The sequence below is a fragment of the Vipera berus genome (assembly GCF_964194415.1).
Source record: "Vipera berus genome assembly, chromosome: Z".
Lineage (NCBI taxonomy): Eukaryota > Metazoa > Chordata > Lepidosauria > Squamata > Viperidae > Vipera > Vipera berus.
The window spans coordinates 69,678,573-69,704,263 of NC_138205.1; the positions used below are offsets into that span (position 1 = coordinate 69,678,573).

Genomic DNA, 25,691 nt, shown 5'->3' on the forward strand with positions numbered 1-25,691 from the left:
GATGGAGGAGACCCTGGGGGGTCCAGTGCAGGCTGATGTGAATGTCTCTTTCCTCATAAACTGCAATCCTCTGCTGAAATCCTAACAGGATTTTCAGTTCTGAGCAGAAAGAATCTTGCATGTGGCCTGCCCTGAGCTTCCCCAGCTCCTTATCTTACTGTACTGTCTTTTTGTTCAGCAACTGAAAATCCACCAACTTCTCCCAACCCCTCCAAGGCACTCTAAAATTCTTACCTTACTGTATTGCCTCTTTCCTTAAGGACTGAAAAAAAATGTTTGGATTTCAGCCTCCTCTATTCTCTGGGGGCTCTTTGAAAAAGCTTCCTGCTGAAGGATTTCAGTTTCATGCCTTCTTCGATTTTGGCAAGGAGTTCTTTCAGCCAGTCCTCAGAGACAGAAGGGCTCCCACTTATCTCTAGAGGCTGACTGAAAGAATTCCCTGCCAGAGGATTTCAACTTCATGCCATCTTAAATTTTGTCGTAGAGCTTTTTTAGCCAGCCCTCAGAGATGAGAGAGATCCTATTAGTAGGCAGCAGCAGGTTTCCTTCTCAGCTTCCCCATTGACTTTCTGGGGATGCTGGCAGAGAAGATTACCAATCTAAATCACATGATAATTGGGTACTTAACAACCAGTTATAAGTGCAAGCAGTTTGCTAAGCATTCAAATTGCAATCATGTGACCCCATGGAATATGTGCAACATTTTGCAAGGGCCTTACAGGCCATTGTTAATTCCAACCATTATTAAACAAATGATTGTAAATCAAGCAGTACCTGTCCTTCATAAACATTAGTAGTTTGATCTTCCCCTCAGTCTCCTATCTGATACATACTTTGCTATTTCCCCAGTAAAAATGTAAGCACAAAGATTACAATACAAAATTTCATTTTGTCATGAAAAGATGGAAGCAAACTTCTCCTAAGAAGCATAATTGGTAATTGCATAGGGACACCAGATCATGCCTGCAAAGAATCCTAGATCAACTAGATGGCAGCAAAGAGGTCATTAAACTTTGACTCTTTGTTAGCATCTGCCATAGTAGTTGTCTAGATATTGGCAGCTCAGATCTGGTAGTCCTTACATTCATAGATAATGGCAGAATCTATAATGAGGAATTCATAGGCAATCCTCTGAAAGCCTTAATTACAGGTAAATAATATATTTTCTGTTAATTGTCTGAAAAGTCATCATTTTGAAATGCTGCAGAACCACCCATATTGTAAAGACTTATCTTTATGTAGAATTTTCTCAAATGAGACTGATGGTGTACACTATTATTATAATTCATATAAGGGAGTCTAATTTGAACATTCTGATTTCTAAAAAAAGCTTTTTATTCTGTTAACCAATTCAGTTACAATCAACTCTCATAAATGAGCATCTAAAAAGTTCTAGATACATAAAATTCAGTTCTGAGAAATGAATCCAAACAATTTAAATATAGTAAACATTTTCTAAGGGGAAGCTATCTTCAGCTTGAATAGGACCTTTATTATTTTTCTGTCTAGCTAGAGTAAGAAATGTATACTAATATCCCAAATAGTTTCTTCTCCTTTACTCTACTCCAAAATGGTAGGGCATGTATGGAATTCCAAAACAGATATATCTACTCACAACCTCAAGAACACTAGAAAAGGGGTAGTTCTTTTTCTAGGTGTAAAAGGTGACTATTTTGGCGACCTATCATCAATATTTTTCTTTAGTTAAGGCACCTATTTTAGTGTCATTTTAACAGCAATTATTTATGTAAAGATTGTTTTCTATATTAAAAACAATACATTAGCAAGCTGACTGATTAAACAATCAGTAGAGAAATAAATTAGAAATGAACTATAAGAAGGTCATTTTAACTTCACCTTCTCTATTTGATGAGAATTTGTTTAGTCAGGCAATAGAATCTTTATCTAAACAAATAAGGCTAGTGTTTGTAAAAACTAATTAAAACTATTTCAACATGAATGTATAGTAAATTAATTTTCATTAAACAGGAATTTGGATGCCCTACCCATTTATCATGCTGAATAAACCCTTTTCTTGAATTTGTTAATTACTGAGATTATTAATAAAATCAAATCTTGACTTTCTGCAAATTGCTTTATTTTTGTTTTTATCAATTAACAAAGGTCACAATTTAAAATGAGAAAAATAAAAAAACAAAATAATTAGCAGAAAGTCAAGATTAAGATTAACAATACCCTATGATTATATTTAAGGCTAAATGTTACAATCTGTGTTACATTGTGTTAAAAGACCTTTGCCTTTCCGCACATATTTGTGTTTTTAAATATGTTTAACACTTGTTTAAATTATTTTGAAACAGCATCTCTCCAGTTGATTTGGATTTTGTTTTTAAATTTATATGACTATAGTCTCATGTCACTGGCTCCTTTTTTGCTGATAATAAATTTGATAACAAAATAAATAAAATAAATGTTAAAAAAACCTAGTCCTCTCTACTGCTCCTGAACTACTACTCACTGTGGATTAGAAATTTACAGAACCTAAAAGGTAACAATTGGATTTGTATATTTTAATAAAATCTTTACCCCAAATACCTTCTCATGCTAGAATAATAAAAATAAAATTATTCTTACTAAAGTATTGATTTAATTACTAATTAAATTAATGCTTTAGTAAGAATAATTTTATTACTTATTCTAGCATAAGGTATTTGATACAATATTTGATTGTATATAATCAAATAATATACCAATCATCTTAAATTTACCAACCATCATCCTACTTTACATGAAAAGTTTGCTGACAAGTGGCCAGTACTATTCTTTATATTTATTTATTTGATTTCTTTATATCCTAGTTTTATGTTTCTATATGACCCAAGAGGACATGCAGAAGTTAAAGATACAAATTATAAAATATAAGAATAAAAAACAATACAATTAAATACAATTACTGGGAAATATATTTCATAGTTTGAAAGCCATAAAGAAGAGGACTATAGAATTCAAGACAGGTAAGTTTCAAGAAGTAGGAGGTTCTTAAAAAGTGCCTCCCCAGCTGATTTAAGTAATTGGGGAGGTATTTATGATATAGTCAAGGCCCAGGGCTTTAAAGGTCAACATCAAATTATGTCTGGTAGCCAATTGGAGTATAGTGCAAATCTTTTACTACAGTATGCTATAGATAGAAAGATCAGAAATGGTAAAAATACTGTCACAAAGACCAACCCCTTTACTGTAATTGGTTAAACTGAAATCTACCAATACATTCAGGATACTTAGCAGTGTTGTTCTGTATTTAGCTTCCATCATAGATTATCCAGGGTCAGTCTTCAGAACAATCAGAGCTGTGAGTTCCCAAAATGTAATCCTGCAAGGGAGTTGATGCTCCTGGATAAGATGCTTTATTGTAGACCTAAAAGAAACCATATATATGCAGAAGACAATTCCAGAGAAAACAAAAACATCTTTGCATCATTCTCTCAGCTAAATGATTCAAATACTTTTTCCATTTTGTCATTAGAGTCAGTGATCTTATAGCCATTATTTTCCCAACCTTGAGATTAAAATCTATTTTGGTGCTGAAAGTTTGTGAAATATTTGGAATTTTCAGCTTTTCTGCATAAATATGAAACAATCTGTTCTCCTCACAAACCCTAAAACTAGGGAATCCAGTTAAATAAATGTGTCAGAAACATACCTGCACATTGAGGAAAATTAACCCAAAGCTACATATTTATGCAACAAAAATATATGAACCTTTACTTTTGTATCATCCCACTCATTCATATACACACAATAGTGGTTTAGTGGGTTTATTAATATTCCCCAGCAATTCCCTTCACTAAAAACCCAGAACTGTCCCAATTAAGTCCATCCAAAAGCAGACCAATGGCCAATGAGTCCACAAGGCTCATGGATTTGAAAGTTTCTCAAACAAGATAAACCCACCAGGCAAAATTAAATCCACAACACAAGAGTGTTCACAAGGTAAGAAAAATCCAGAGTTCACAAGACACAATCCAAGTCAAGGCATGGTGTCAATCCAAAGAAAGGCAGGAATCACAATGACCAGAAAAAATGCAGGTAGGAAATGAACACGTTCCCAGCATCACCTCCTTCTGTTTGCTGTGCTAAATAGCCAGCTTCTGGTGCAGCCCATTAAGAAGAGTGAGGCTGCCTCCTCACAAGAAATCTGGCTGACTTCACTGCTCCTGCCTTTTCTCTGCCCTACGTGTTCTTGGATCAGGTGCAGAAGGCAGTTCTTCTTCATCACTGACTGGCTACAGCTGCGTGCTTTCCCCACCTGAAGCCTCAAGGCTGTCCTGCTGCAGCTGTGCTTCAACCAAATCCCTCTCAGTCGGCTGCTTGGAACCATTGACCAACTCCCCTCCAGATGTGCCTGGAACTGGTTCATCTTCCTCCGAGCTGACATCTGGAGAGGTATCTGGGGAAGAGTCTGGGGGAGTCATCACAGCTTTCAGTAACTGGTGTGGCCCCTATGGGCAGCAATAATTGTAACTAAACCTCTTGTGTAACTATTAATCAATCTGCACATTGGCTTGAAAGTTTAGTCCATTCGTCCCTCCACAATAATTTCAACTCAAAATGTTAATTCCTCACATGAATTGTCCACTTTCTTCAAGACCTTCAACAACATTTCTATAGGATTAAGGTTACAAGATAAACTTCTTCTGCCCTAGCCATATAAATGTTGAGAGCAATTTCATCCAGGAATAAATTGTGAATGGTAAATATTTTGCTAGATCCAGACCAGATGTTAAAAGGCACAACCTTTGCAAGGAGGCACCTTCATTGTCTCCTTGACTTTTGGTCAGACTGCAGTTCAATACCTCCTTACTTGTAATAGCCAGGTTGCAACCTTCTACCATATCTCTCTCACTAGTTACTATTGAAATATTTGTTCCATTCTCTTCTCTCCAGTATCTCCCTCAACAATCTTGTAATGACAAACCATAATTCAATAATATCAGCAATCTATTGCAATTCCTTTCATTAAAATCTCAGCTTTCTTCCAGTTCTTTTCCAAAAATAGGGTGCCAAAGGGAATCCTCTTTACTTTTCCATAACAACCTCACATTTTTTTAGCCATTCATCCTTTGCATTTCAGAAGCAAATGCAAGTTCTATATAGAGAGACTCCAATTGGCTAAGTCTTCAACAGTTATCATCCTGCAAACACTGCTGGCAGAACTCTGGTACCTTTAAGCATTCTAGTGGAGAATGTTATTGCAGAATATCCTGGGAAGGTAAAACAATACATAAGATATCCAAGAAAAAAGAATAGTGGAATGATATATTTTTATCAATGGAATGAAATGTGAGAATATGGAATAACCCTGACTTCAGCCTATGAAGAAATAAACTGTGAGAAAGGCTGTGCACATTCGCATGCTTTCAGACGCAAGTTGCAATGATTTAAGAAAAAAATGAGGGAGAGAAAGCTTAGGCCTTAGGATGCAGATTTGCTGCAGACAGAATCTGTATAAAAAGTTGATTTATATAGCTGCAATCTCACTTTATGGTTTCTTGGTATTTGTATAGGTTTTGTAAGTGCCTCATTTAGCAAAATGATGTAATACATCCTTTACAAAGATATGTTTTAAATGAATTAAAGAATATTTAATGATATGCAGCAGAGTCAGATATGATTGTGCATCAATATAATACTCCTAGTGGCAGCAACTATCTTGGATAGAAATTGTGCTTGTTGGGATTAGATGACTATGGAGTCAGGAGCTATAATTTTCTTTGCCTTATAGTGTGAGGAAGAGGAATTATTTAAGCATAGTGTTTTTGAGTTTGCTGCTCCTGTATAGAAGTTTGTATCTTAAACAAACTTTCTTGTAAATTTTGATAACTGTTTTCATTCAAAGGCAAGGAAAGGACACCATCATTTCAAAGAATCTTAAATTCTGCATTAAATCAAGTAGCAGACATCACCCTGCAAGTAACAGGACATAAGCAAGAGATGAAAAGAATAAGAAGGTTGGGGAGGGGGATGTTCCACTGTTCAATACAATATCTTGAGCAAGATTGAAGCAACATGAGTGTTTCTAGTTTTATAGAAGAGAAAAAAGAAGAGAATCACAAACCAGATGCTGGAGATAACTGACAGTCTTGCTGGCAGTTTTATCTGAAGAAGTATGGCCAAAGATTTCCAAAATGAAGCAAATATTGAATATAACTAGACTTCAGATAATGTAATCATAGAAGCAATAAAGCAAGAATTCAAACAGCAAATGTAATATTTTGAACAAATCCATGGTAGTTTTTTTATTGGTAGCTTGCCCCTTTTTTCACACATCATAGACTGGACATTAGAGAATGCAGCATATCATTCTGGGTAGATTATATGTTTCATCCAACAGGGATGATTTTCTTTTCTTTACACAAAGAAATATATTGAAGAGTAGAAAAAAATTACTTGGCTTGGAAGATTTACAAAGGTGTTTGTTAAAATAAATATGTCACTTTTGGGCATATTAAAATTGAGTATAATCCTATGGATTGGGTAAAGTAATATGTAATTAAAGTTTATCCACTGAATCCAATTCTTTACAGTCTTTAAGGCCAAGTTTGATAATTAAAATTTAGTGATTTTTTTAACTGAAAATGAATTTCAGAATTCTACTCTGAAAGCTTCCAGATGTTGTTTTTTAAAAAGTATATATTAATATGTAAGTTTTTTTCCTGGTCAGACCGGTTTGATTGATGCACCTTGGGTATTTGAACTTGCTATACTGCAGTTCTATTATTATGATTTCTTTTGCCTTGCAGCTCCAACCTAGGAGCGCTAAGCAGCAAAAAGAAATCGGAATATATTAATATCTATATATACAAACATAACCATAAGAAAGTACTGGTACATTTAACAGCAAATTCCTATGGTTATATAGGATTGATTAATGAATAAAATAAATTTATGCTATCTTAAAATAATATTTAATATTTATTAAAATAATATTTAGGATACTGGATATTTAGGATACTGGTTTAATCTAATTTTTCTTCTAATCTTTTTTGCAGAATTGCTAGGAAGCTTTAAGTTTTATCTCATTTTAAGCCTCCAGAAGAAAATATGAAATATAAACACTTGTAAATATTTTCGAAGAATTTTTATTTTATTAATGAACAAAACATGTATCTTGATTTCCCTTATGTTGAGTGAAAGCTTTTTAGCAATTTTTAGAAAAGGTTTTGAGTTAACTACTAGCTTAGATTTGAACCACTCCATCTCCTTGCTTCTAGTGAATTAATAAAATTAAAGTCTAAACAGCTATCAGATACATAAATCACTGGAAATGTGAAAGATAATATATAAAGGTCTTTTCCCTTTGTTTAGCAATTTATCATTTTGCTTGCACATTAACCAAGAGAGCTCCCTTGAGGTAAGCAATGGAAAGATAAATGTTTTTTTTCTTAATTTTTCTCAGTCGTACTAGTAGTTCATAAGTGAAAAGAGTGCAGTTGTCAAAAGCATGTACTATTGTCACAACTCTTTATATCCACTGCTAGTAGCAATAAAAAAGGAGGATTGGTGCTCTGATAAATAATTGGTTTTTTTATACAACAGGTACTAGGTTTTCAAGTCCCAGGTTACCAACAAGACCAAGTCGAAAACGAACATTGTCTTTATCACCGCTGTCTGATCATAGTTTTGACCTTCAGACCATGATCCGCACATCTCCAAACTCCTTGGTGACAATTCTGAACAATTCCCGTAGCAGTTCTTCAGCTAGTGGCTCTTACGGGCATTTATCTGCAAGTGCAATAAGGTAAATCCCGACACATTGCAAGAATTTTCAGTATACAGAATATATCAGTCTTGCAAAACTTTATAAATCATTTTATGAACAACTTTTTGTACTTTCATTTCAAGCAACTATATCTGGGATCAAGAAATTAGTCCTCCCAAAGATATTGTATCATTTAAATATCCTTTTTTTAGTAAATTATGAACACCAAAAATAAAAAATCCTGAGTAATCAAAACCATTTAAATGAAATGTATGATGCACAATTTTAGGAGGAGATATAAATACAACATATTCAAAGGAGGCCTATTCTAAAATGCATGAAGATTTTAAAGGGTTAGGGTTCAAAATAACATGTTTTTTAGAATCCTTTGAAGAATAGGATTTTTTATGAGAAAATAATCTCATAAGACCTTTGATTTTCTTTTGTTATTGTTTCTTGGTGACTACTATTCTGGACCAGATTAGTTATATGTGATACAATATACAGCAATTTAATACAATTGAGTTATTTTCTTTTAAGCTATCTAAATTAGTAGCTATCATTTAGTAAAATCATGTTCTATAATCCACACATTTAAAAAAGAAATTCAGTTCACAATTTTGCAATCTCATTTATTCTTTATTTATTTGACCCGGTTTAAGTATCACTACTGACTAAAGGTGCATCTAAATGTTTTTAAGCTACTGGAAAAATGACTGTTTATGAAAGCTAACACTGATAGTTATATGAAAAGATTAATTTCACCACAAGACTTTTTGTGCATAACTAATCCTATTGATAAAAGGTTCTAGCTTGGACAGAAAGAGAAGACCTTGATTAATGTTTTGTTCTTGATTGCCTCTGTACAAGATACAAGTCTCTCCAGTATACAAGTAATATAGTTACTATTATTTTTGTTCATGTCAAAAGACAAGAAAGCTGAATAGGCACTTGGGGGAATTTTAATAGCCGTGGGAAGAAAGTAGGAGAAGAATCTTGAAGCTCCTGAATGAAGGCAGGATATTTCGTGTGCCTGTGTGTGTGTGTGTCTGTGTCTGTGTTTGTGTGTGCACGTTTGTGTGTGTGCTTGTATTTATGTATGTGTTTATATGTACATACACACACATAAATTTATCATTACTTAAATATAGAAGCTAAGAAGTATAATTGTATGTCATATACAGGCTTAAAAATGGGACATTCAGCTTATTTTTTATTCCTGGCAACTGGCAGTTTTCTTGGCAAGATTTCAGACACAGTTTGCCATTGCCTCCTTCCTAGGGCTGAGATAGAATGATTGTTGCAAGGTTACTCAGTTGGTTCATTACCTAAGATGGGATTAAAACTCTTTGTCTTCCAGGTTTTAGTCTGATGATTTAACAGCTAAACCAAACTGGATCTTTGCATAAATGTTTACAGATTATAATATAAACTAACTAGTCAGTGGGAACTACATTCTATATTTTATAATGATTTAAAATTGTTTCAGTGGGGGAAGGAATTTGATATTGAAAAGAAAGATTTTTTAAAAAAGAAAGAAAAAACATTATACACAAATCATTTAGATCATGTCATAAAATTGAATGAAGAATGAAGTTCTCCAATAGTTTTTTTTATTCTTGTGCTATTCTGACAGCAACCAAGGAAAGCATGCAAGTATTGCTGCCCAACTAGGCTACTCGTTCATACAATCAATACTCAACACAGGTGATCAGGCTGCGTTAGAGTGAGCTGAGAAGCAGACTCAGAGCATCCCCTGGTCCAACAAGAGTTGTCTCAAACTTTGGGGTGTGGGTTCATTCCATGTGTATGGTACATCTTGCCCAACCATGTCAGGAACTTTACATCCTCACTCGTTCCAAGATTCCATGAAAAATGCAATCTACTGCGTTCTGTACACCCACTGATGTTCTACCTGGTATCATCATTAATAAATCATGCATACATACCATTCTTATCAGTGGTACACACATTCCAGCAACATGAATTTCCTAGTGAGTTCATTAAAAAGTTAACTATGGTTGTATAACAGAAGTTCATAAAAAGTTCATATTACAGACCTTCTTATTCATAGCTAATGTAGATATTAACTAATATATTTGTGAGGTATTCATAACATACAGCATAAAAAATAAAACATATTCCCTCTTGAACTATTGCAAGAGGAAGCGAGCAGTAGTTCACTATTTAGCAGAAGAATCAATAGGTCTAGCTGGTTTAAACAAAGAACAACAAGTAACCAAAATCAAAACAAATAGAAAAACAATTCCAACAAATACATTTTTCAACCAACCGAAAGGAAGCCAACTTTTAATTTTTTTTTAAATTCCATTTATATCCCGCCCTTCTCCGAAGACTCAGGGCGGCTTACAAGCTTAGCAGTAGCCTTCATTCTATGTATATGCCTGCTTATTAGGGCTTTCACACACACCCCAAGCGGCATTATTACAAAGTCAGCTTAATTGCCCCCAACAATCTGGGTCCTCATTTTACCTACCTCGGAAGGATGGAAGGCTGAGTCAACCTTGAGCCTGGTGGGATGCGAACCTGCACTAATTGCAGGCAGCTGGTGTTACTTAAGGAGGCATTAGCCCACTGCTCCACCAAGGCTCTTTTGTCAGTGTGTCCCAAATAGTTATGAAAAGGTTATGCATCTTCTCCCAAGATTGTCTAGCATCAGCTGTAAGACCAAGAAGTTGATAAATGTTATGAACGTCTTCTTCAATCAGACCAGAATTGTTGATATATATATATTTATTTAAATAAAATTTAAATAAAATTTATTTAAATTTATTTATTTAAATTTAAATATATGCAACAAGAGTGGTTCAGCATTATACACACTCTTCCTTGTTCGGCCAGCATACTATCAAGGACAATCTGATTATCCATAACAATTCGTGCCAGTGAATCAATCTCTTCTTAAAGATCTAAAATGGCTTTCCCAGAAGTATTTAAACCTGTTTCCAAAAGCATAGAGAGGTTATGAACAAGGTGTATTGATTTGCTGGAGTTGTTGATAGCCAGGCATAAATTCTTGGGCTAGAAAATCACTAACAAACCAAGACCGTTTATTTCTCAATGGAGCATGAATAAATGCAGATTGTATGCTTTTCTGCAGAGAAATTGGAGTTACATAATAAGAGTACAAGATCCTTTCCAACTCCCAGGAAAGATTTTAAATCCTCCTTTACCACATGCCTAAATAAGAACTGGAGGAGGAACTGTTCCATATCCTTTGTATGTTCTCTGAACAAAATAGCAAGGACAGTGTGGATTCAACCTTTCTGAATCACTAAAACATTGTTTAAACCCACCACTGTAATTAGTACACTGGGCAGCCCTCCATAGCTGACTACATATATCCAAATGGGGTGTAATAAAAAGATTACTAAGCTTGTCAGTAGTGAGTTTACACATTTCTAATTTAGTCTTTTTGATATGTCCCCATCAGCCAAAAGGGTTTATGGGATACTGGGACATGTTGCTCCACCAAGATATATTCCTTGGGATAAATATGGTGTTGTCTGGACATTGTTCAATAATGATGTTTGCTCTATCACGAGCTAACCATTGATCCTTGTTTAATTCCATGATTAAGCCTTTAGACATAATGGGTAAAAACCCTATCTTAACCAAACCATTAAATTGAGTAATCAAAATCTTAGGAGTTAGAATCAATCTCCCTGTAATAATTCCTATTGGGACCGTAGGACTTCTATGATGTTCAACAGTTACTGATTATTTGAGCCAAGTGGAGATATTAATTGGAATAAAATAACCATGCATCCCACCATAAGTGGATTTCTCCTTCAAATGACAATACCAACAATCAGACATATTAATAGCTTTTTAGTGAACAATGTGACTTTATACTACCAATTTGTTTCCCTTTTAACAATTAATCAGTGGACCAACCTGCTTCCAGAAAAGGTGAATGCTCCAACACTGGAAGTTTTTACAAATAGCCTGGACAGCCATTTGTCTGAAATGGTATAGGGTTTCCTGCTTCAGCAGGGGGTTGGACTAGGTGACCTCCAAGGTCCTTTCCATCATCATCATCATCATCATCATCATCATCATCATCATCATCATCATCAAACTTTTATTCATTAAACATGAGCCTCAGTCAACTGAACATTCAAACTGACAGGCACTAATGGTTGATATGGATTGCTGCCAGCATCCTAGGTATTATTATTATTATTGATCATTGCACAGTCAGCCAGATGTCCAGACGATTTGGCATTTTTGTCTACCTATTGAGTCCTTACCAAGGACCTGGGATAGGCAGATGTGGATGTTTGATAGTATTACAGATATTGTTGCAGAATGGAAGCAGTTCCTAGTAAGGCTGCCTTTTGCAAATGACTAATGGCAAATTTGTCAATGCCAATGGTGTTCAAGTAGTGCTCCAGTTGTTTTGGGATTGCACCCAAGGCACCTATTACTATTGGTACTGCCCTTGCTTGCCTTTGCCACAGTCTTTCTATTTCTATTTGTAGGTCTTTGTATTTTGTTATCTTCTCCAATTCTTTCTCGTCTATTCTGCTGTCTCCAGGCACTGTCACGTCCACTATCCAGACTTTTTTGTCTTTCTTATCGACAATTGTTAAGTCAGGGTGTTATGTTGCAGGTGCTTGTCTGTTTGAATTCTGAAGTCCCAGAACAGTTTAACCTTATCATTTTCTATGACTTTTTTTATTTTATGATCCCACCAGTTCTTGCTTACAGGCAAATGATATTTCTTGCAGATCTTCCAATGCACCATTGTTGCTACTTTGCCGTGCCGCTGTTTGTAGTCAGTCTGTGCAATCTTCCTGCAGCAGCTTACCAGGTGGTACGCTGTTTCTTCAGCTTCTTTGCATAGGTGGCACTTACTGTTTGTTGCTGTCTTCTCAATTTTGACTTTGTATGTATTTGTCCTTAAGGCTTGGTCTTGTGCAGCCAGAATTAGTCCCTCTGTCTCTTTCTTCAACTTTCTTCAATACCTGCTCTTAGCCATTACCAGGTATTATTATTATCTGCTTTCCCAGCTATTCTTTTTAATGTACTGGCCGTGTAGTGCTTTGTCTTCCTATGCCTCTATTCTGTTCTTCATTTGGCCTTTCTTGTAGGCCAGTTTGGTCTCGAGTAGTCAGTAAGCCTTCCTGATATACTAATTTCAGTGCATCTTCATCATTGTCCTTCAAATATTCTTGTCAGAATCCATTTATATCACATTTCATAATTGTATAGGTAGAACAACGTGCTATTTCTGGGGATTCTGCCATCTCTCCGAGGGGGGGGGGAGAGGATGGTTACTAAAGCGATTTTCAAACAACAGGGGATGTTTTAACTGGGGGAAGGAGGGGGACAGACAGGTCTGGATTGTATCTTCATTTACAACTGAAAAGGAAAGCAATAACCATAAAACCAAGGAGAGTTCCCTTTCCCATGGAAGGACCTGACACCTAGCAACTGATGGCAGCCTGACCAAATGGATGAGGGGAGGGGCTGAAATGGGAATGCTTTATATAGGATTGAAATGTAACTTTTGTCAGATTCCGTCTTGTATTCCCACAATCGATTCCATCCTAGTAAACATTTTCCTTTTGGACTAAACTTGCATCCAAGAGTTCTTATTTCCTAAGATGTGGATTGAGGTGGGTCCTGACAGTAGACGGAATCTGCTTTAAGAGTCAACCTGGAAGGGAAAACCTTACCGGGGGACTTTGCAACAAATACAATGTCTGGCGACGAAGCAACAGAGGAGGGAAGCCCCATGGAGGGGGAGTCTTCCCCCCAAATGGAATCCCAGAGACAATGGGAAGCTGAAGCAGCATATTCCCCCGGGGAAGAAGCGGTGGAGCAGTACGACCGAAAACCCCGGTGGTCGATGGGCGTTGGAAGGAAAAGTGAGTGGGAAAAGGCTTCGGGAGAAATGACCCTGAGGCATAGTAACCACCAACCGGAATGGAGGCAAGAGATGGAGAGTTCCCTGCATGCCAGCGAGGAGGAGCGGATCCTGGAAAAGGCCATTGATCTGATGAAAGCAACCCTGAGTTCACTGAGGGAGGAGAGAGCTGAGAATCGCAACCGAGGCAGCGCCTGGGGACGCAACTGGAAAGGTAACGGACGGGATCCAACACCTGAAACCCCGGGGCCGTCCAATGGAACAGGAATTGCTGCCTCAGCAGTACCCACCCCCCCCCAGAACCACAGATGGGGACCAGGATGAGGAGCAATACCGGCCATGGTGCAGACAATGCTCCAGCCAAAGACTCCCGCCCCTGGAAGTCAAATTCAAGGGGGAGCCATCACGACTGGGATTTTTCCTAACCCAAGTCCTCAGCTACATGGAAGAGTACGGACGGGACATCCCCAGTGACAAAACACGCATCTGAATTGTGCAATCTGCCCTGGACGGGACGGCTGCAGACTGGGTGGTGAACTTGCATGACTCCAACGCCCCAGAACTCAACGACTTCAACCGATTCATGTCATCTTTGAGGCAACGGTTCGAGGATCCTTTGGCTGACCGTAAGGCCCAGGAGAGAATCAAAACAGTGAGGCAGGGTAGGCGAGCAGTGGCTGATTATACCCAAGAATTCCGAGCCATTGCCAGCAAGCTGAACTGGCCAGAAGACATCCTCCTTAGCCACTTCAAAGACGGTCTGAACTACGACCTGTATGATGCTTGCCTGCCTCGAGGAGACCCACCCCACCTCGACGACTGGTACATCCTGGCGGAGGAAGTGGAAATAGACCTACTGAAGAGACACCGCAGAGGAAAACCATGGGGCCGCCTGCCACCCGAGCAAACACGCGAGGGGGAAAAACCACCAGCCACAGCCAAAAAATCAACAGGTTGCTTCAACTGCGGGAGAGAGGGCCACCGTGCTGCAGAATGTCGTTCAAAAGCCCCCCCACGAAAACCAGAGGCATCATCCTCCAAGAAGCCGGGGAAGCCCCAAGGCAACACAAAAGAATCTTCCATGAAGGGGACAGAGGCTGTAGAGTCCACAATTCCTGCCAGGAACTGGGACTGGACTCCGGCCTGCACCGCAGGGACGGTGGACAACTCAGAAGACAGCTCAGAGGGAGAACCATTGGTAAGTGGACCCCTTCCACCCATACTTAAGACAGTGACTATATTAGCTTCCCCTATGCCTGAAGCAGCCAAAATAAAAGCTCTGATAGACTCTGGGTGCATCCGCTGCCTTATCAGCCCAACGCTGGTGGAGAGATTGAGCATCCCAGTAAGGAGGCTAAAACAACCAATCTCTTTTAGTCAATTAGATGGGACAATAGCAGGGGGAGGACCAGCCACCCTAGCCACTTTACCAATCCACCTATCACTGGGGCCCCATGAGGAGGACATAACGTTTATAGTGGCCCCAGGCATGGAATGCCCAATGATCCTAGGACTGGAATGGCTGATGAAATGGAACCCCAGGATAAACTGGAGGACAGCAGAGCTCAATTTCCCAAAGGGGGGGGCAGAAGAACTTAGACTTCAAAAGCACCCCCCCCAACCCAGAGGGAGGAGACAGCAGCAGTGGGGAAAGAGAAGGGATTACCAGAGATACCGGAGGAATACAGGGACCTGGCTGAGGTTTTCAGTGAGGAAAGAGCAGATGAGCTCCCCCCCCACCGCCCCACAGACTGCACCATAGAATTCAAACCTGGGGCAAAACTCCCAAAACCCAGGATGTATGCCATGAGCCCAAGGGAAATGGCAGAAATGGAGAGATTCATAAAGAAAAACTTAGAAAGAGGATTTATTGAGCCTGCCAAACCCAAAGTGGCCGCCCCGGTTCTGTTCAGGGAGAAGAAGGATGGGTCTTTTCGTTTGGTTGTGGACTATAGAAATTTGAACACAATTAGTGAATGTAATCTGTACCCCCTTCCCCTAATGAAGGATATGTTATCCCACCTATCGAAAGGAAAGATTTTTACCAAACTAGACCTGAGGGAAGCATACTACCGTATTAGGATTAAGGAAGGAGACGAATGGAAGACTGCATTCAACTGCCCAATGGGGTGCTATCAATTCAAAGTATTGCCATTCGGACTGCAAGGGGCCCCCGCAGTCTTTATGCAATTAATTAATGACGTGCTGAGAGAGCACCTATATAAGGGGGTCCTGGTTTACCTCGATGACATCCTTATCTTCACAGAAACCAAAGAGGAACATATCAAACTAGTCAGAGCAGTCCTGAAGAAGTTGCGAGCTGCCCACTTATATGCTAAATTATCGAAGTGTGAATTCCATCAGGAAAAAATCGACTACCTGGGATATTGCATATCTCCAGAGGGCATCAAAATGGACCCTGAGAAGGTCAGGGCAGTACTAGAGTGGGCACCCCCCTGCACACGGAAGCAATTGCAAAGTTTCCTGGGGTTTGCAAACTTCTACCGCCAATTCATCCCTGCATTTGGCCAAATAGCCATGCCCCTCACAAATTTGTTGAAAACGAAGGGGGGGTCACCCGTGAAACCCAGCCAGCCTCTGAAATGGTCAATGGAATGTCAAGCAGCATTTGAGAGGCTAAAGAGACTTTTTTCTGCTGAACCTGTCCTAAAACACCCAGATCCTGACAAACCTTTTGTAATACAGGCAGATGCATGTGATGTAGCGGTAGGAGCTGTACTATTACAAGAAAATGATGGGGGGACATTGCAACCATGCGCATACACATCCAGAAAACTCACAGAAACAGAACAACGCTGGCCAATATGGGAAAAAGAGGCATTCTCGTTGAGGTGGGCATTACTAACATGGCGCCAATTTTTAGAAGGAAATAAAATACCTTTCCAGGTCTGGACAGACCACAAAAATTTGGAAGCACTAAAAATGCCCAGGAAGCTCACTCCTAAGCAAGCCCGCTGGTCCCAACATTTTCACCGATTCAATTTCACTCTCAAACACTTACCGGGGGGAAAGAACTTCCTGGCAGATGCATTATCCCGCATGCCCCAATATAACAGCACAAGAGTTACTGACTTTAAACCACTTGTACCGGAACAACAACTGGCAGCACCAGTCACCACCAGGGCACAAGAAAAAATGAAGCCGAAGGTAGATAGCCAAACTGGAATAGAATTCAGGAAATCTTTGGAAAGTGATGAATGGTTCCAGAAAAATAAACATGTGTGCACAATTAAAGATGGACTGCCGTGGGTGGGGGAGAAGCTATATATACCTGCCACACAGAGAATCAATTTCATGCAACTGTGCCATGATACAAAATCAGCAGGACACTTTGGCTTTGTAAAAACCTTACACTTAACTAAAAGGCAATTTTGGTGGCCATCTATGAAAAAGGACATAGAAAGCTATGTGGGTAGCTGTCAAATTTGCGCGATGGCCAAAAGACTGCAAGGGAAACCGCCAGGTCTGTTACAACCGGTGGCAAACCCCTCAGCCCCATGGAAAGAAATAGCCATGGATTTTATCGTAGAACTGCCAGAAAGTAATGGAAACACCGTAGTCTGGACTGTCACAGATCTGTTCTCTAAGCAAGTACATTTCATACCTTGCCAAAAAATCCGGACTGCAAAAGCATTAGCAAAACTTTTTGTACAGCATATTTACAGATTGCACGGGGTACCACAACGCATCATATCTGACAGAGGGGTGCAATTTACGTCGGCATTTTGGAAAGAATTTTTATCCCTCTTAGGAACCACTCAAGGACTGTCATCTAGTCACCATCCTCAGACAGACGGAGCTTCTGAAAGACTTAATAATATACTTGAACAATATCTGAGATGCTATATTAATTTTCAGCAGTCCGACTGGACGGACCTACTGCCTTTTGCAGAAGTAGCATATAATACTGACTCGTTAGGAAAGCATTGGAAGATGCCAGAAAAGCATACAAGACACAGGCAGACAAAAAAAGAACCGATCCCACACCATTTAGGGTAGGAGAGATGGTATATTTATCCACAAAATACCTGAAATCACTCCAACCCTGTAAAAAACTAGGACCAAAATATATTGGACCTTTCCAATTAAAAGAATCATAAACCCAGTAACAGTTGAATTAGAACTACCCAAAAATCTTACACGAATACACCCAACCTTCCACTGCAGTCTATTAAAGAGAGAACAACAATCACCATTACGAGAAAAAATCCCACCACCACCACCCCCCATCATGGTGGAAGGAGAACAACATTTTGAAGTGAAAGAAATCTTAGATTCCAGAAAACACCATGGAACGATACAATATTTAGTGGCATGGAAACACCTCCCCTCCTCAGAAAATGAGTGGGTTAACAAACTCCATGTTAAAGCACCTAAGTTGCTTAAGAGGTTTCATACAGAATATCCAAACAAACCAGGCTAACATTTATATGTTTTCTTTCCCCACAGATGGACTCATCTTTTTTCTGAAAGGAGAGCCGAATGTCAGAATCCATTTATATCACATTTCATAATTGTATAGGTAGAACAACGTGCTATTTCTGGGGATTCTGCCATCTCTCCGAGGGTGGGGGAGAGGATGGTTACTAAAGCGATTTTCAAACAACAGGGGATGTTTTAACTGGGGGAAGGAGGGGGACAGACAGGTCTGGATTGTATCTTCATTTACAACTGAAAAGTAAAGCAATAACCGTAAAACCAAGGAGAGTTCCCTTTCCCATGGAAGGAGCTGACACCTAGCAACTGATGACAGCCTGACCAAATGGATGAGGGGAGGGGCTGAAATGGGAATGCTTTATATAGGATTGAAATGTAACTTTTGTCAGATTCCGTCTTGTATTCCCACAATCGATTCCATCCTAGTAAACATTTTCCTTTTGGACTAAACTTGCATCCAAGAGTTCTTATTTCCTAAAATGTGGATTGAGGTGGGTCCTGACAATTCTTCCAAAGCCATTTTTTCTTCTTCAACCATCTGATGTACTTGCAGCATTCCACGTCCACCTATCTGCCTTGGTAGATAGAGTCTGTCAATGTCACTGCATGGATGAAGGGCTGTTCTTCCTATCCATTGCTTTTAGTTCTGCTTGAGTCCAGTCCACTATTCCAGCTGTGTATCTAATGACTGGAATTGCCCAGGTGTTAATTGCCTTCACGGTATTTCCTCCATTGAGTTTGGACTTTAAGATCTTCTTCATTCTCTTGATGTATTCACCTCTAATCTCTTTGTTGACTTCAGTGTGCTTGATGTTGTCAGCTTGAAGGATACCCAAGTATTTGTAGTAATCTTCCTCATCCAGACTCTTAATGTTATTTTTGTGGGACATCTTGATTCCTTCAGTATTCACGATTTTTCCTTGTTTGATAGTAAGTGTGGCACATTTGTTGAAGCCAAACTCCATTGCAATATCTTGGCTATATATATGGACAATTTTGAGCAGCGATTCTGTTTCGGATGATGTTTTTCCATACAGCTTCAGATCATCATGTAAAGGAGGTGGGATAGTCCGGCAGATGTTTTTGATGTTTGATAGCCATGTCCTGAGTTATTCAGTATTGTTGACAGAGGAAATAGTGCAATAACAAATATTAGTGGAGATAATGAATCTCGTTGAAATATTCCTCTCTTGATATTAACCACTCCCAGTCTCTCACTGTGTCTTCCATTGTGCCATCGATCTTTGCACAATTTTCTGATTTTTCTACTGACTCGTATTATTTTTAGGCACTTGATTATCCAGTCATGTGGCAGAGAGTCGAATGCCTTTTTGTAGTCAATCCATGCCACATTCAGGTTGGTCTGTCTTTTCTTGCAGTTTTATAAGATCATTTTGTCTATTAGGAGTTGATCTTTTGCTCCTCTGCTATTGGGGTGGTTTCCTTTCTGCTCAGGTGGAAAGAGATTGTTTTCAAATAGATGCTGTTGTACTGCATCAGCTACCACACCAGTTAGCAATTTGAAAGTTGCTGGTAAGCAGGTAATTGGCCTGTAGTTGCCTGGTGTTGCCCCTTTTGCTGGATTTTTCATTATGGATTTTTCATTATTAGGTAGGTTTTCCCAGCTGTTAGTCACTTTTCACAAATTTTATTGATTTTCTAATATTACATTTACATATTTGAAATGCAGCGTGGTGGCTGGGTAGTAGTAATTCAATTACATACAAATATCATTAGTACAGATTTCAGATTGCTACCAGTATTGGTTTCTGATGTGCCTTAATCCAATAGACTATAACCTGTATCTTCAGTATTAAGGTATAAATCTGTTGTCATTCTTCAGATTGTTTCAAGGGTCCCCCTAAACTATGGTCCATCCATCTTTGACCCAAAAAGGTGAAAATCCTGTTAAAGCTTGATAAATATACCAGTTATCTGTTAAAACATGTAGGGTAGCTAAACCCAAAGCATCAACTTTTTCTAAAACCAATCTTCTTGAGCACTTTTTGTTTGCAGTTCATGTCTAAAGGTATCACCAGAGATAGACACCCCAGCTGCCACAGTAAATCGGTGATTACCATCCCACCAGAATCCTCCATCAATAGCTCAAAACTCAAATTTGGGTTTATTAGTAGGGAGGACCCCACTTTGGACTAATGACACAGCTTCTTCCCTGGACAAGAGCAAAATTCCCCACGTCCATCAAAGGATCAGGAGAAGGCAAAGACTCCAAATCATAACCTTTAAGGCTGAGGTATAGAAGCCATTGTGCAAGTCTAATATTATTAATATGGGAAAAATATATTTCAGAGAGCCATGGGTAGATTGTGCGATTACATGCTGCCACCCTATGGAACTCTCAAAATATTGCAATGCCCACATTACACAGGCTGCACCAGATTCACACTCATTGTTCCATCCCCATTTCCTGGATGCTAAACCAATAATAGATATTTATTATTGGTGTCTTTCTGAAATAGGCAGCAAAAGCTTCAGGCAACCATGAAGGTCTTAAAAAGAAAGGATAGTTGGGGTCCAGAGGGTGTAACTTAATGGATCGCTGGACCCGTAGTTTTAATTTCTCCAAGCGGTCAGTGAGGTCCACAGTCCATTCCCAAGATACATTCTTCTTCAAGAGATGATATAGTGGAGCAGTGAGTTCAGCATAATTAAGTATGTGATCTTGGACAAAATCAAAAGCACCGAAATGAATGAATTCTCAAAGAATTAATATCAACAGGCACTGGCATGGAACAGAGGCATGTACTCTTTGCTCATCTATTCCGCAGAGACCTTGATCAATTGATAATCCCAAAAACTTTACTTGTGGCTTTACTAACTGGACTTTCTCAAGATTTACTTTAAAGCCAGAGCCATGGATCAAATGTAAGACCTGCAAAGTTCATTCCCTTACTTCCTGCTCTGTTTCTCCTTGAACTAAAATATCATCAATGTAAGAGTGAACATGAATATGGTCATCGGTATTGGTATTTCTAGTATTTCTCTCACATATTTATGTGCTATCGCAGGAAAATTGTGAAACCCTTTTGAAACACAACAAAATGTATATTGTTTTTCCCCATAAGTGAAAGCAAAATGTGGTTTACTTTCTTCAGTAAAGCAAAAAACAGTTTCAGAAAATTTCAGTTTTCTCAAGGACTTGTTGCAAAGCTTGTCTATATTGCATACTTTTTTCTCCTAACCTCATCCTTTTCGTTAATTTCCTCTTGCACCATTACCATCATGTCCCTAGTTCTTCCAAGTTTTCCAAAACAGATTTCAGAGCATAATCTAAAAAGACTATGGCTGCACTGTCTTCCTTAGTAATAGGATGTATATTCTTATATATTGTAGACTTTACCTTTTCTAAAGAACCCTTGTCTCCCTTTAGCACCTCCAATAATTCCCTCTTACCTTTCTCTAATATCTCTGTTGTCTCTCGGGTTCCAGTTAAACTCTGCTGAGCACTATGCAACATATCATCGTAATAACCAGCTTGTCCCTCTTTATCAGGAGGTAGAATCCAAATGGTCTGCCTCCTTTCCATTTTTTTCCTTATCTTTCTCTTTCCTTCTGTTTGTCTTTCCTTTTTCCCAACAAGAACCTGCTTGCCATTTTCTTTCTTGTCCAAATGCAAGCCAAGAATCCTGCCAACTATGTCATAAAATTGAGTTCAAGTCACTCAGAGTTACGTTTTCCAATAGTTCTTTTATTCTTGTGTTATTTGGACAAAAAGCAGGGCAAGCATGCAACTAAGCTTAATTAGTTCCTAATTAGTACATATAATTGTCTAATTTCAGAGTTAACTTACTATAATAAATTGTGCTTGTAAGGCTATTTAGGTTATTGTGCTCAACAAGGCTAACCAGCTTCGGGGTGTGGGTTCACTCCAGGCTGCTCTTTATACCCAACTTATTTACTCAAAAGCTATATGTATGGTACATCTTGCCCCAGCCATGTCAGGAACTTTACATTCTTACTCCTTTTTCCAAGATTCCATGAAAAATGAAATCTACTGCATTCCATACACCCACTGATGTTCTGCCTGGTATCACCATTAATAAATCATGCATAAACCCCATTCTTATGAGTAATACCAGCAATGTAAGTTTCCTAGTGAGTTCATTAAAAAGTTGAGTATGGTTGCATAACAGAAGTTCATAAAATATTTGTATTACAGGCCTGCAATATTCATAGCTAATGTAGATATTAACTAATATATTTGTGGGATATTCATAACATAGAATGAAAAATATAACAATCAGCTTCCTCAGACTTTCCAATTCCACAGATTGCAGCAGCAACAGGAGAGGATGCTTTTGCTTGTGTGCTTGCTGATTGAGAAATGCACTTTGCATGTTCTCCTGTCACTTATGCAGCTCGATCCCAATGGGCAGTGGACCTGATTTAAATAACACATTATATTCCCCCTCCCCCCCATTCTTTCCTTTTTTTCTGGAGGTTGAACTAGTGTGAGGCAAGGACTGAGAGAGACAGCTGGCAAGTTTCTCGAACCTTTATTTAGGGAAGGCACCGGATGAAAAACACAGCCGGGGGTTCCCTCTATTTATACACAACTTTGACAGGTAACCAACCAATCACAACAAAGAGTTCTCCCGCCACGTGGCTCCGGCCAATGTGCTGTCGGCAGCTCTGACAGCCGGGAGCTGTCAACAGCCGCCACGCCTCATCTTCCAGCTGATGGCAAGCCTTTTGACAGCTCTGGCTAATGCGCATGTGTGGCCACAGGCAGCCTTGACAGCTGTCAAGTGCTGCGCCTGCGCAGGCAGCTAGCGGTGGCCTTTTGACAGCTGTCACTGTCAGCCGGCCGCCACACGTGCGTGTTGGGTAAGCGGCAGCCCTTTGACAGCTGTCAACTGTCAAAGGCTGCCACGCCTTTTTACCTCATGGCGTTTGTGTCTTTTTGCAGAACTTAAATATACAACACCCCTTTCCACCCCCCTTGCTTTAGACAGAATACTCTTGGAGTTTTGTGTGCTGTAAGGGCGTTTTCTACCCTATTGCTTCTCTGACCTGTTTCCAGCCCATTCAAAATCTGCAAGGTATGCAGGGGCCCTTTTAGATCTGCTGGAGCTGCAGAGGGGGTTTCCTTGACCAGGTCTTCCTTCCCCCTAACGGGGGGAAGTGGAGGAACCGTGACCCTCTGGTCCCTGGGTGGTGGTGAAGTCGAGGACAGAGGGGTGGGGCCGTGTACGTCTGGTGCTGGAGTAGGCGTGGGGAAATTTTCTTGCCCCAGTGACTCGCTGGGGGCTGGACTGGGGGATGGGTTGAGGGGGAGATTTTGGAGCCCCCTGTTCCTGAGTTGGTCTACGTGTCTCCTGATGTGGTTTCCTCCCCCCAGGTCTATCACGTAAGAGATGGGGCCGGTTTGCTCTATGACAACGCCTTGAAGCCATTTGTCCCCTCCCCCAAAGTTCCTCGCCCAGATTAGCTGACCGGGGGTGAAAGTCCTTGGCAGGGTGGGATGTTCTGCTTCCGCGACTGTTCTGTCCAGATGCAGTCTGTCCAACTTAGTTACAAGACGGCGGCCCCACTGAAGTTCTGCAGGTGATTTTCCGGTGGTAGAGCAGGGGCTGGAGTGCTGGGCCAGGAGGAATTGGGCCAAGCGACGGTGCCAGTCTCCAGTGATGATTTTCTGCAGGGAGTCCTTGGTGGCCTTTACCATGACCTCTGTGAGGCCGTTCGAAGATGGATGGAAGGGAGCTGACGTAGTATGTCTAACTGAGTTGTCCCTGGTGAAAATCTGGAAGTCACGAGAGGTAAATTGGGGGCTGTTGTCGGAGACCAGGACATCAGGAAGCCCATGGGTAGCAAAAACCCCTCTCAAACCCCTGATTGTGGCGGCTGAGGTCATGCTGGAGACTGGAATGACCTCTAGCCATTTAGAGAAGCTATCGACCACAATAAAGAACACTTGACCTTGAAAGGGCCCGGCATAGTCAATGTGAACCCTGGAGCAGGGGTTCCTAGTCATTTCCCATTTGTGGACGGGGGCCTGAGTTTGGGGGGGTCTGGTTTGTTGGCACATGTAGCAGCCAGCTACGTGCCTCTCTATATCTTTATCGAGACCAGGCCACCAGAAGTAGCTTCATTTTAATAATGCCTGGGTGGCCGTCGTGGAGTGTGTGTAAAGCTTTTGATCTGTGAGGGTCTGGGATTATAACCCGGCTGCCCCATAGTATACAGCCCGGATGTGAAGACAGTTCATGTCACCTAACAAAGTGGGCTTGGAATTCTGGGCCGGGACTGAAGGCCTGCCATCCTGACAAGACCCATGCTAGTACCCTGCTAAGGACTTTGTCCCTGCTTGTTGCGGTGGCAATGTCCTTAGCTGACTTGGGGTATTCTGGCAGCTCCTGGATGGCAAGGATGTGGCCTGCCGGTGCTGGGTTTGAGTCCAGGCTGGGCAAGGGCAGTCTACTTAACCCATCAGCATGGCCCATTTGCTTCCCTGGTTTGTGTACTAGATTAAAGGAATATGCTGCCAATAATGTGGTCCAACGCAGCATTCTAGGGGACAGGATTTGGGGTGTTTGCTTGTCCCAAGTAAAGAGCCCTAGCAGGGGTTTATGATCTGTAAAGATCGTAAATGGGCGGCCGTATAGGTAATCGTAAAATTTCTTCATGCTGGCCACAATTGCTAGTGCTTCTTTGTCTATTTGTGTGTAGTTGCGCTCTGCCCTAGAGAGAGTTCTGGAATAGTACATTGGGAGATTGGGTCCTGTCCATATGCAAGTGGCTCAGAACTGCTCCAATTCCGTATGGGGAGGCATTGCATGCTACACACAGAGGCATTTTTTCTTTATAATGGGTGACAGTGGAATTGTTGGAGAGGAGTTTTTTAAGATGCCTGAAGCTGTCCTCGTGGGTTTGGGTCCACTGCTATGGGGCCCATTTGTCAAGCAATCTGTGTAAGGGCTCAGCGATGGTTGCTTTCTGGGGGAGGAAGGCATGATAAAAGTTAAGGAGCCCCAGGAAAGCTTGTAGCTCAGTCATGTTCTTGGGTGGTTGGGCAGCCTTGATGGCCAGGATTTTTGAATTTGTGGGGTGAATTCCTTGGGCATCGATTCTATAACCCAAAAATTCGGTGGAAGGAACCCCTATAGAACATTTTTCCTTTTTTAATTTAAGACCTGCGGTGCGAAATCTGCTCAGCACCTCCTGCAGCCTCTCTGCTAAAATCCCCTCGGTTTCCCCTGCGATTAACACATCATCAAAATAGGGGCAAACCCCGGGAATTCCTTTAAGTGTTTTCTCCATGACTTCCTGGAAAATGCCAGGAGCCACTGCTATGCCGAATTGCAGGCGGTTCACTTTGAAAGCCCCGCGGTGAGTGACAATGGTCTGCATGTCTGCCGTTTCCTTGGAGACTGGAAGCTCCCCCTTTCCAGCTAGTGACTTCAGCGAGTGTTGGCTGGTGGGGCGGCTTCCCTCCTTCGGCTTGCAACTTCAGTTCTGTGACTTAGCTCAGTGAAGCAGACCGCATCCCACCTTCATCGCCAGGTGAACTAGCGTGAGGCAAGGACCGCGAGAGGCAGCTGGCAAGTTTCTCGAACCTTTATTTAGGGAAGGAACCAGACAAAAAACACAACCAGG

General features: G+C 40.3%; 1 protein-coding gene across 1 annotated transcript in view; it reads left to right on the forward strand.

The window, feature by feature from the left end:
• GLI3 (GLI family zinc finger 3) overlaps window positions 1-25,691 on the forward strand; it is a gene marked incomplete at its 5' end in the record, with an annotated part of 336,414 nt that overhangs the window by 223,250 nt on the left and 87,473 nt on the right. The window contains one exon of the mRNA XM_081343170.1: window positions 7,558-7,759. Coding sequence (XP_081199296.1) covers window positions 7,558-7,759 — 202 coding nt within the window. The remainder of the gene's footprint in view (window positions 1-7,557; window positions 7,760-25,691) is intronic.